Source organism: Lates calcarifer, linkage group LG18, assembly GCF_001640805.2.
Source record: "Lates calcarifer isolate ASB-BC8 linkage group LG18, TLL_Latcal_v3, whole genome shotgun sequence".
Taxonomy (NCBI): Eukaryota; Metazoa; Chordata; class Actinopteri; family Centropomidae; genus Lates; species Lates calcarifer.
Genome location: NC_066850.1, coordinates 31933 through 43156, shown reverse-complemented (window position 1 = coordinate 43156; position 11224 = coordinate 31933). Strand labels below are relative to the sequence as shown.

Here is an 11224-nt window from a genome sequence, read left to right as displayed (position 1 = left end):
CTTGAGGCAGAACCTGGTCAACAACTCTCAGGTCCCCCTCCAAGAGGTTAAACCCCCCAAACCCCCAACCAGCCTCTAGAGCTGAGAAAGCCTTTCAGATGAGAGGTGAAACATCTTCAGTGGTCTGGGTTGGGGGCCCAGGATCTGGGTCTCTGCAGCTTTGTTCTGTCTGACTCCTGAACCTGGTCTCATCTGTAACTCATCTCAGACAAACATCTTCATCTTCATCTTCATCATCATCATCATCATCCGTGAGATCAGACAGCTGAGGTTCAGTCAGCTGAAATTATGAGAAAAGGTCAGAGCAGCAGAACAAAGACTGAGCTGAAACACAACAAGTGAAGTGAACAAACTCACCTTTAATAACACACGTGTGTGTGTGTGTGTGTGTGTGTGTGGGAGGAGGGAGGAGGGAGGAGGGGGGGTGAAGATGGAAAAAGGGATAAACATGTTTAAAAGGAGGAGGAGGTTTTAAAAGTGAGGATGAAGACAGAGTCAGTGACTGTGACAGAGGATTCACACCTGAGTGTGTTCAGCAGGTTTCCACTCTGATGAAGATGAAGATGAAGATGATCCAGCTCAGTGACTGAAACAGCTTTTTACAGCTGCAGCTGTTCGTCCTGGTTTTCTCTGTTTGTAACATTTGTTTTCTCTTTTTTTTTCCCGGCAGATCACCTGCACAAAAACCACCTGATGAACAGATGAACAGTCATTCTAATATTGTTGTTTGTACTGCAGTACACTGCCCTGTGATAATACTGCAGTATTAATTCAGTTACAGTAAATACTTCCTGTATCAGGCCTCCTGTTGGTTTAAACTCCTGCAGCATGTTGGCCTACTTATCTGCTCGGTAATACTCTGTAAGCCCTGCTAATGCTCTCTCTCTCTCTCACACACACACACAACAAAACTACACAACAACACACACACACAGACTCACACAGCAACAGGCTGCTATCTGTTCTCTCTGAACAATAAACTCAGACTCTGCTGCTGCTACATGAAAATATGATGACACGAAAACTGTGACAACATGAAGGTGAGAGGCCTGAACAGACGGAGGGCGAGAGACAGCGACGGTCTGTGAGCGACAGGAGAGTGAGGTCAGTCTGTACACACACAATGTATTTGTGGTCACGTATGTAAACATGTCAGTTTGTTCCTCAGCATGAGAATCATCAGTTCACACATATGATGTCTCAGTGTATCAGAGGTAATAGATCAGAAATCCTCAATAATCAATAATAGTCCTGCTGGCTGAGTTCAGCAGCCTCACATTAATCTGTGGGTACAGTACTTCATCAGTACTACTCAGTACCTAATCAGTAGTACTCAGTTAGTGTTTATCTGACACCAACCTGTTCAGGGAGTTTTTCAGAATAAAAGCTTCTGTAATCCACCGGTATTGAACTGTTTCTGTTTAATCAGCTGCTCTGACAGAAACACTGGATGAGTATTTATAGTCATCCATACAGTTTATTTCTCATGTTTTAATCTGTATACTGCTGAGGAGGCGTCTGTGGATGTGCTCTGTGTTTACATTATTATAAAACTACTGGATCTAAACTGAGCCCTGAGTCTGGATCAGAGCCCAGGTCTCAGGTCCATTCTGGTTCTAACTTTAGATGTACTGACAGTTGTGTTGTGTGTTAGCTGCTAACGCAGTAAAACTTCACACACACACAAATAACACAGTGATGTCACCAGTTGATCAGCTGACAGACAGATAAATGAATGTCCTCCACGTTGCAGTCAAAGCTCAATTCTGATTGGTCAATTTATGTGAATCCTCTGATCACAACAACTCAGCAGAGGAAGTGAACACCCCCCTCTCTGAAGGTCGTGTGAATCAGCTGTTTGTTTTCTGTGTTTTACTGATTTTCAGTCTGTCCACGTCCTGATGAACAAATCTGACTCATTCTTTGTTTTGTTGCCTGTAACTGTTCTGAGGTCAGTTCTCTTTGACTTCTACTTGTTTCTACTGGAGGACACAGACTGAATATGAAACCAGTGATGTCTCTTTTATCTTTAAATTAATTCACTGTTTATTAAATGTCTCAGTTTCAGTTGGATTATCCTACAAAAGCTTCAAAACTCAAAGAGGTGATTTTATTTTCTGATGTGAGACAGTTTGTAACGTTGTCCTTTTAAGCAATATTAACCGAGAGGGTGTGCTTTAACGTCATTTGAGCACGACAGTGATGATTCTCCATCAGCTGTGATTTGAACAGAGGATGAACAGCAGCTCAAATGACACTGAGCAAATATCCAACATGTTCATAAACAGGTTGTTTGTGTGTTGTTCAGGTGGAGGTGTGAAGGTGGAGGAGGTGGAGGAAGATGCTGAGACCCTGCAGACTGCTGCTGTGGCAGGTGGTTCTCAGATTATCTTATCATGTTGTTACAGGTGAGATCTGTTTGTTCTGTTCATCAGTTCACTCACACACCTGACAAGAGAAGCTGGTTTCATTATATTCATTGATTAATGAGATTAATGATTATTGAACTTTTTCAGCTCTGGTTCCTGTCACTCTCTACCGTCTGTTATCAGTCAGACATGAACATCATATAGATCAATAAATCAGATCAATAAATCTGCATCAGATCAATAAATTTGCATCAGATCAATAAATCTGCATTGGATCAATACATCTACATCAAATCAATAAATCAAACTTTTTCTCTGATAAAACTCCTCATGTTGTTGAAGCAGTTGAAGGAGAAGTTTAAATTAAATTCAGTCTAAAACTGGTGAAATGATTTAAATCACAAAGAATTAATCATTGTCATTGATCAGGTATTAGATATTGATACTTGCTGCCTCGGTCAGTAACAGGTGTGATGTCTCTGGTTCTTAGCCAGTCTGTGTCTGGGGGGGTCGGACATCTTTGCGTCAGTCAAAGAAAACAGTCCGACAGGTCAGTTCATCTCTAACATCAGCATCAGCGGAGATGCAGGAGCAAATGCTGTCAAACTGTGTCTGACCGGAGGAAACGCCGGCTGGTTCTACTTAGAGGGTCGAACCATCAGACTCAACACGTCAGTGTCCAGAGTTCTGGACAGAGAGGTACACCTGCAACACACCTGACACTAACACCTGTGTCTTTATACAGCTTCACTCAGAGGTGTGTCTGTCTCAGGTGCAGGGATCGGTGCTGATAGCAGAGCTCACTTGTTATGAGGATGATGTCATGCAGGTAGGTCACCTGTGCAGCGATGTTAATGAGTCGAACTGTGACCTGAGCAGTGAATCAATCTGTTTCCTCAGAGTCAGTTCAGGATCCTGGTGGAGATCCTGAATGAAAACGACAACAGACCAAACTTCCTGCAGGACATGGTTCAGTCGTTCACCATCACCGAGGTAAAACATGTTCATCACATATTCATGTGATGATTCTGATTCTGGTTTCTATGGAGCAGCAGATTATTAATAATGAAGAGTTTTCTGTGTGTGCAGCTGACAGCAGTCAACTCTGTGGTTTTCACTGTGAAGGCAGTCGACGCAGACGGAGACATGATCACTTACATTATTGATCAATCATCGGTAAGATCAGACCTGTCCACATACTTCTGACCACATCTCGTACCTGTCTTTATGACAACTGAACACACCTTTCTCCTGTCACCTGCAGCCTGATGCCTGGTTCTTCAGGATTGATTTACCAAACAGTGGAAACATAGTCCTGAACAAACCTCTGGATTATGAGACCAGACCTCACCTGGAGCTCATCATCTGGGCTCAGGTAACTCAGCCATACACAAGACTCACCTGTGGTAACCCTGATTAGGACATCACACACCCAGGGTTTAAATATCAAACAAATACCTGAATATATATAAATGAAACCATTTAACCAGACTGGCAACTCTCAAGACTGAAGCTTTATACTGAGCAAACAACAGGGTTCAACCTTGTTTGTTTTGAAACAGGAATCACACACCAAGGAGAAGTTCAACACGTCGGCTGTTTTAACTGTGAACATAGAGGACGGAGATGACCAGTATCCTCACTTCCTGCCCTGTACACCTGTCTCTCCAAGTGTTCCTGTCTGCATGAGCCCCACCTACACCACCAACATCACACACAAACACCAGGTAAACACCCAAGACACCAGGTAAACACCTGAGACACCAAGTTAAAACCTGAGACACAAAGTTAAAACCTGAGACACTAAATTAAAACCTGAGACACACAGGTGAACACCCGAGACACCAGGAGAACACCTGAAACTGTCCTGTATACAGGTGTTTATTAATTATCACTATTTATTGATTTCTACCTGTTTGTGTGTTTCAGGATGTTGTTCTGGAGTTTTCTCCTGGACCAATCAGAGCCGAGGACGGAGACAGAGGAATCAACGCTCCTCTGATCTACAGCATCCTGTCAGGTGGGGTTCATCACCTGTCTGAAAACTACAAACTAACTGTGTCAGGAAGTTATTGATTATTTTATAGATGATAAAATATTTGAACAGTTTTATTGATCAACATGTAAAGTCTCCAGCTGACCTTAGATCAGTTCAACATGACGACACCAGACAACAGGAAGTTGTCTATTACCTGCGTGTTTCGACAGGTGATGATCGGGGCAGGTTTGTGATCAACAACAGTACAGGTGAGTTCAGGTTAACCCGAGCTGTGGACGACCGACGAATAACACCGAACTTCACACTCAACGTCATGGTAATGGCCCTACTTCCTGTTTACTGCTTCCTTCATAACAATGAGAAAAGGGTCTTATCTGATCCCCCTCATCTGTCCAGGTGTGTCAGGTGGATGACAGGCTGAAGTACAGCTTGGCATCGGTCGTGGTCAGAGTTCTCTATGAGAACATGTTCCCTCCGGTTTTCAACAGAACCACCTTTAAAGGTTTCATCATCCAGAGCTCTAGTCCTGCCTCCATCGTCTCCACCTACGGGAACCAGGTGTTACAGGTCCAGGTGTCAGACCACGACTTCTCTGATGTAAGGACACCTGAACACTACCTGTATTATCACCTGTATCACACCTGGTGAGTCATCACTGCTGTCCAATCACAGGGCCTGAATCCAAACATCCACTACTCCCTCCATCCTCCATCAGGACTGTACCAAGTCACCCAGAGGGGGGTTCTGATTGCCAGGACAGACCAACTGCATGCCTTCGACAGACACATACTACAGGTGAGTTTACCTTCCACATATACTACAGGTGAGTTTACCCTCTTATATACTGTACTACACTGCAGTGATGCTGTACTATTCACTGTGACACAAATTATATATATATATATATATATATATATATATATATATATATATAAGGTTTACTGTCTGAATCATAGTGTATTACTGTAGTACTGTTACTGTACATATATATATATATATATATATATATATATATATATATATATATATATATATATATTGTTGTATTATCTCGTCCTCTGTGTGTTCTCATGTGTTCTTTATTCAGATCATAATGTGGCGATACAGTTTACAGAAATTATAATCAAATATAATTCAAATATAAAGAAATGAAAGGCTTTTATTTATAAATACTAGATAATAATAAGAAATTAATAATCGTAAATAATGAGATTTTAGTTGTAGTCAGGTGAAAATGTCTTGTTGTCATTTCTAATGGACATTATGTTCTCTAGATAATGTCTAAATGTCCCTCTGGTGTGTTTGGTCTCAGGTCAGATCAGTGTCTAACAGCAGGACATTAAGAATGAGGATTACGACTAAAAGCTTCTCAGTGTGAATCCACATCAGATCAGACCCAGAGTTTCACATCAGTCACAGAATATTTATCTAAAGGTTTTTACCTCTGAAGGATGAAACAAACAAACTGAGAAGGTTTAACCTGAACACCTGGACCTGAACAGCTGAACTGCAGGTTCTAGTGAAACCTGTTGAATCTGGATGTTTGATGATCCTGCAGGTCATGGCCAGAGATGAAGAGTCAGGAGAAGAAGTTTCAGCTTCAGTGGACATTGAAGTCCTGCAGAGAGGACAAGCAGGTGAGCTGAAAGATTCACACCAGAGTCACAGCTGAGATGGATTATTAATTACTGATATGCTGATATTTCAAACTTCTCCTCTTACCTCTCCAATAAAACATCATCAGTTTTCATCTTCTCACATTCCAACTGTTTCATTTCAGTGTTTCAGTCATTTATTATTATATTTCTGTTTAGTGACTGAAGACTAATGTTGGTCTGATAAAACACCTGCTGACAGGTCAGATCACACACCTGGACCAGGTGTTCATGGACCACAGTGTCCTGGTCTCTCAGAGTTCTGCAGGTATCATTCCTGTAGAATCCACATTATGTTCTGTTCACCTAGTTTTTCTGAGCCATTCATTTCTCATTGATCAGTAACTGATCAGTCAGTTGGACTGGAACAATAAGATAACAGACATAACAGTAGTCAGTGAATGCATCACTGTCTTCAGGTCAGTCTGTTTGTCTTTTAATGATGAACTAATGAACCGTGATTCTGAGCTCAGTCGTGATCCAGCATCAGTTGCATCTCTGAAATTTATGGAACAGTTTGAGTGGACAAGGGCACAGATATTCACCCGTGGTGCGTTCACTGACGTTAACTCTCTCCTCTCTGCAGTCCCTAGTGGTGCGTTCACTGAACAGCATATGTTTGGAGAAGTGGACGGCAGAGTGGCAGGAGGAATAGCAGCAATGATCCTGATGATGTTTCTATCAGCTCTTGCGTTTCTGCTGCTTCGAACAATGAAGAGACAACGTTTACAAAGAGACCCTGAAGAACATGCAGCTGTCGCTCTGGAAAAATGTCCAAATGTGGTACGAGCTCAAACACTGACACACAGAGAAACAGCTGTAAAAAGGCTCAGTCAGAGAGCAGCTGGTGAACATAGTGGAACATTTATCAGATGAAGAGACCAAACAGGTGGAGACAAACACCACCTGAATCATCTGATCTGTAGGTGCTGGATGTGGAGCGTTGTCCCTACAGTTATTGTCAGTTTAAACCAGAATATTTATTGAAGGTGAAAAGTAACTAAATATATTTACTCAAGTATCTTGAAGTATCTGTACTCTGAATATTTCCACTTCATCACTTCACTAAAAATCAGAAACATTGAAGACATTAGTTTGAGTTCAGAGAAACAGTGAAGGACTATTCTCACTGCAATAAATCAATAAATGGATTGATCAAGAGACTCATCAACAGATTAATCCATGATGAAAATAATTATTGGTTATAGCTCATATATAAAAGTATCTGCTAAAACATTAAAGCATCAGTGATAAAAATCTACTGATAATAAATTATTAAAGAACATTTTCCTGATTTCTAACAGAGTTTACTGTGGTTTCACATGGTGAGTTTAAACTTGATGTCATGGTCGTCACTGTGAACGTCCTGTCGTGTGTTTGTAGCTGACGTCAGTCTCTGTGTTTCTGTATTAGATCTAACTTGAATTATCTGTGAGTTCACCTGAGCTGCAGGTGTGTAGAACCTGCCCAGGTATCCAAACAGACAGAGAGATGGGTGGGGGGGTCGGGGGATGCACAGGTTTTGGTAGACCTTGGATCTAGAGTGCACCTCATGTTACAGGACTCGTGTCCTCAGTGAGGATGTGTAAAACCAACCTGAACGACCCTCAGGTACGATCCAGAGGGGCACACCTGAGGCAGGTGTTACCTGAGCTTTGTTGTCATGGTAACAGTGAGAAACAGCTGGTTCATGTCATGTCAAAGAGTGTCTCAGTTTGATTCAGTTCAGGAAAAGAGACACCAACAACTGAGTTCAAACAGGAAGTGAACAGATGGCTCCACCTACCACCACCTCCTCCACCTTGTCCTCCTCCACCCTGACCTCCTCCACCCACCACCACCTCCTCCACTCCGTTGCTCCTCAACAGACGACCTGTGAACAGGTGAACAGGTGTAATCTCTCTCTCTGTGAACAGGTGAACAGGTGTAATCTCTCTCTCTCTGTGAACAGGTGAACCCCAGTCGACCTGTTTTCTCTCTGGATGACTCTTTGTACAACAACCAAGCTTTCAGCCATCACTATGAGTCTTCTTTGCAGTCTGACAGTTTACACGGCCGACAGGGAGTTTACACCAGGAAACTGTCTCTGCTTCATCCTCCATCATCATCATCATCCACCATCATCATCACTGATCCTACAGACAGATCCAGACCAGCTCTTCATCTTCTATCATCATCATCACACACCCTGAGTGATCAGACGCTAGAGGAGTCAGACTGATCACAGACTGTGGACTCAACCTGCTCATAGTGATGACGTCACACCCGGGACCACATGAAAACAGACCAATCAGAGGAGACATTACTAGGACAGGCTGATGGTCAGCAGCCAATCAGAAAGCAGAAACAAGTCGATCTGATGTGAATCAGACTCTTTTTTCCTAAACCCTCAACAACCTGTTTTTATCAATCCACAAATAAAAACACTGATAAATGATCTGATGATCGGTGACTCATTTCTGACACAAACCAGGTCCAACACAAGGTTTTTTATTTTTCAAACTTCTTTCTTCGCCACCTGAACACACCTGAACAGATGAACTCAGCCACAGGGGGCGCCAGCAAACAGAGCTGTATTTAACTCACCCTGTATGAAGAGAAACCATTTCAGCTGCAGGTCTGGACTTCAGCTCCTCCACAGTTCAGAACTCCAGATGAAATTCAGTTTGATCTGGTCTGGTCTGTGGACCTCTGTCCAGTCTCCAGGTGTTCAGGTGTTCAGGCTTTAGACTTCAGACTCTCTCTGTACAGGTGAAGTTCCATAGCAGTCAGGTGTCATGGTGAAATGGTGAGTCTCCTCTCACAGCTGCTGCAGATTGTTCCTCTAACAGTAAATCACATTTTTTTTTGAATCAGGTTTGGTGCTGACTGATGTTGCTATGACTTCCTGTGAACCAGCCCTTTGATCGCACCCACAGCTTTCAGCTCATGACCTTCATCACCAGGTGAACTTACAGAGTGACTGAAGCTCAGGATTTATATATATCATCTATTTGAACCTCTGTGAATTATCCAATGACAGTTTGACACATCACAGCCCCGGCTCTACAGGAAATTACACATCCGACGATGAACCTTCAAAATAAAAGTACACAACAAAATGTCAAAGTCAAAGTTGCTCTACACACACACACACACACACACACACACACACACAAATGTATGTAGCTATTTATACTTATACATACTATTTGTATGTGTGTGTGTGTGTGTGTGTGTGTGTGTGTGTGTGTGTGTGTGTGTATTACGTGCGTTTTTGTTGTTTGAAAACAAAATAACGGAAATATAAATAAATAATCACCGACAGACAGATGTGTGTGTGTGTGTGTGTGTGTATTACGTGCGTTTTTGTTGTTTGAAAACAAAATAACGGAAATATAAATAAATAATCACCGACAGACAGACTTTTATTTTGTAAAACAGCACTTTCTGTTCTGACCTGAGCTCAGTCTACAGCTCCCCCTGCTGGTCAGACTGAACAGGTGCGTTACCTGCCAGGTGAAATTCAGACAGAGTAACCAGCTGACTGCGAAGGTGATGAAGAGCTGGTTGTCATTGGTAACCAGGGCGGAAGCAGGTGAGGCATAGAAAAGATGTGATCAGACTTTATTGATCCTCAGATGATAAATTCATGTTACAGACAAAACTGAAATCATCAATCATCATAAACACATCTAGAGTATTCACTGTTATTGATGATCAGTCAGTATTATTGATTATCAGTATCATTGATTATCAGTCAGTGTTACTGATAATCAGTCAGTATTACTGATTATCAGTCAGTGTTATTGACTGTCAGTATTATTGATTATCAGTCAGTGTTATTGATGATCAGTCAGTGCAATTGATAATCAGTCAGTATTACTGATTATCAGTCAGTATTATTGATGTTGTTTTAAATGTTAGTTTCCGTTAGCAGCGGAAGGAGGAAGGGAGGAACCTGAAGTAGATCAACTTCTGTAAAAACTCCGCGGCTCTTTCAGACTGTAAAGTTACCGACAGACAGACGTTACACACCGGAAGCTACCTGATGCACTTTCACAATAAAACACTGGACACTGGCAAGTTTTTCTGTAAACACAAAGATTTCTTCAGTTTGTTTTGAACTGATGTCAGAACAAAAACCACAGAGCAGTAACAGCAGCTCTGATTGGCTGAAACACTCACTGTGTATTCATACTACAGACTGTGTATTTATACTGCAGACTGTGTATTTATACTTATACTTACACAGACTCTACTACAGTCTGTGTACTGGGGCACCATTGAGAGTGTCCTCACTGGCTGTATCACTGTGTGGTATGGAGGCTGCACGGCCTCCTGCCGAAAGACTCTGCAACGCATTGTGGACACAGCCAGCAAAATTATTGGTGCCCCTCTGCTCTCCCTCACAGACATTTTCCACACCCACCTCACCCGCAGAGCCATCAGCATCGCTGGTGACACCTCCCACTCTCTCTTCAGTCTTCTGCCCTCAGAAAGAAGGTACCGGAGGCTCCGGCCCCGATCCACCAGACAACAAAGCAGCTTCTTCCACCAGGCTGTCAGGATACTGAATCCTACCCACTACCTCCCCCCTCTGCCCCCTGCCCCTGGACGGTAACACACTCATCTCACAATGACTCTACCTCAGCTGTTCCCCACTTCCATTCTGCTCCATAACATTACAATCCACAATCTGTTTGCACCTTACTGCACCATCTGCACAACTGTCAAACAAGTTGCTACCATATTGCACTACCGCCTCTGTTGTGTGTGTGTGTGTGTGTGTGTGTGTGTGTGTATATATATATATTTTTTTTTTCTTTTTCTTTTTCTGTTTTTCTTCTTTTACCTTTGCACTTTTCTATTTACATATTCATAGCATATTATTTATGGTGTATATATCTGTCTAGCCAAGTATTTATCAGGCATATTATACCTTTGTTAATATTCTATCTATCTATCTATCTATCTATCTATCTAAGAGAGAGAGGGAAATGTTTTTTGATTGTTCTGTATGTCCTGCACATAGATATAAGTGACAATAAAAATCTTCAATCTTGAATCTTGTATTTATACTACCATCTGTGCATTTATACTACAGACTGTGTATTTATACTGCAGACTCTCTTGTTGCTTCTTTAACATGTTTAGTTAAAACAACAACAAACTTTTATTTTGTCATCAAGTGACTGGAGCTTTTATTTTGTTAGTAGTGA

General features: G+C 42.0%; 1 protein-coding gene across 4 annotated transcripts; it reads left to right on the top strand.

Annotated features, from left to right (window-relative positions):
* The first annotated feature begins 799 nt into the window (after positions 1-799).
* Positions 800-8460, top strand: cdhr5-rs (cadherin-related family member 5, related sequence). 4 transcript variants are annotated; one of them, XM_018689915.2, is made up of 15 exons: positions 810-1104; positions 2309-2408; positions 2860-3068; positions 3142-3198; positions 3270-3362; positions 3459-3545; positions 3634-3744; positions 3932-4096; positions 4299-4389; positions 4578-4684; positions 4765-4965; positions 5041-5163; positions 5927-6005; positions 6610-6806; positions 7975-8460. In XM_018689915.2, the coding sequence occupies exons 2-15, from the start codon at positions 2342-2344 to the stop codon at positions 8242-8244; spliced, it is 1857 nt and encodes a 618-aa protein (XP_018545431.1). In that variant the 5' UTR covers positions 810-1104; positions 2309-2341; the 3' UTR covers positions 8245-8460. The 4 variants fall into 4 exon arrangements, with proteins under 4 accessions (XP_050933641.1, XP_018545431.1, XP_050933640.1 ...); XM_051077683.1 differs by lacking the exon at positions 810-1104 and adding an exon at positions 1838-1951; XM_018689916.2 differs by lacking the exon at positions 810-1104 and adding an exon at positions 1961-2104.
* Positions 8461-11224: the final 2764 nt, after the last annotated feature.

Coding starts and splice junctions, on each gene's coding strand:
- cdhr5-rs (XM_018689915.2), top strand. CDS start 2,342: ATGCTGAGACCCTGCAGACTGCTGCTGTGGCAGGTGGTTCTCAGATTA. Junction 3,745..3,931: donor AGCTCATCATCTGGGCTCAG/GTAACTCAGCCA, acceptor GTTTTGAAACAG/GAATCACACACCAAGGAGAA. Junction 6,006..6,609: donor CCTGCAGAGAGGACAAGCAG/GTGAGCTGAAAG, acceptor TCCTCTCTGCAG/TCCCTAGTGGTGCGTTCACT.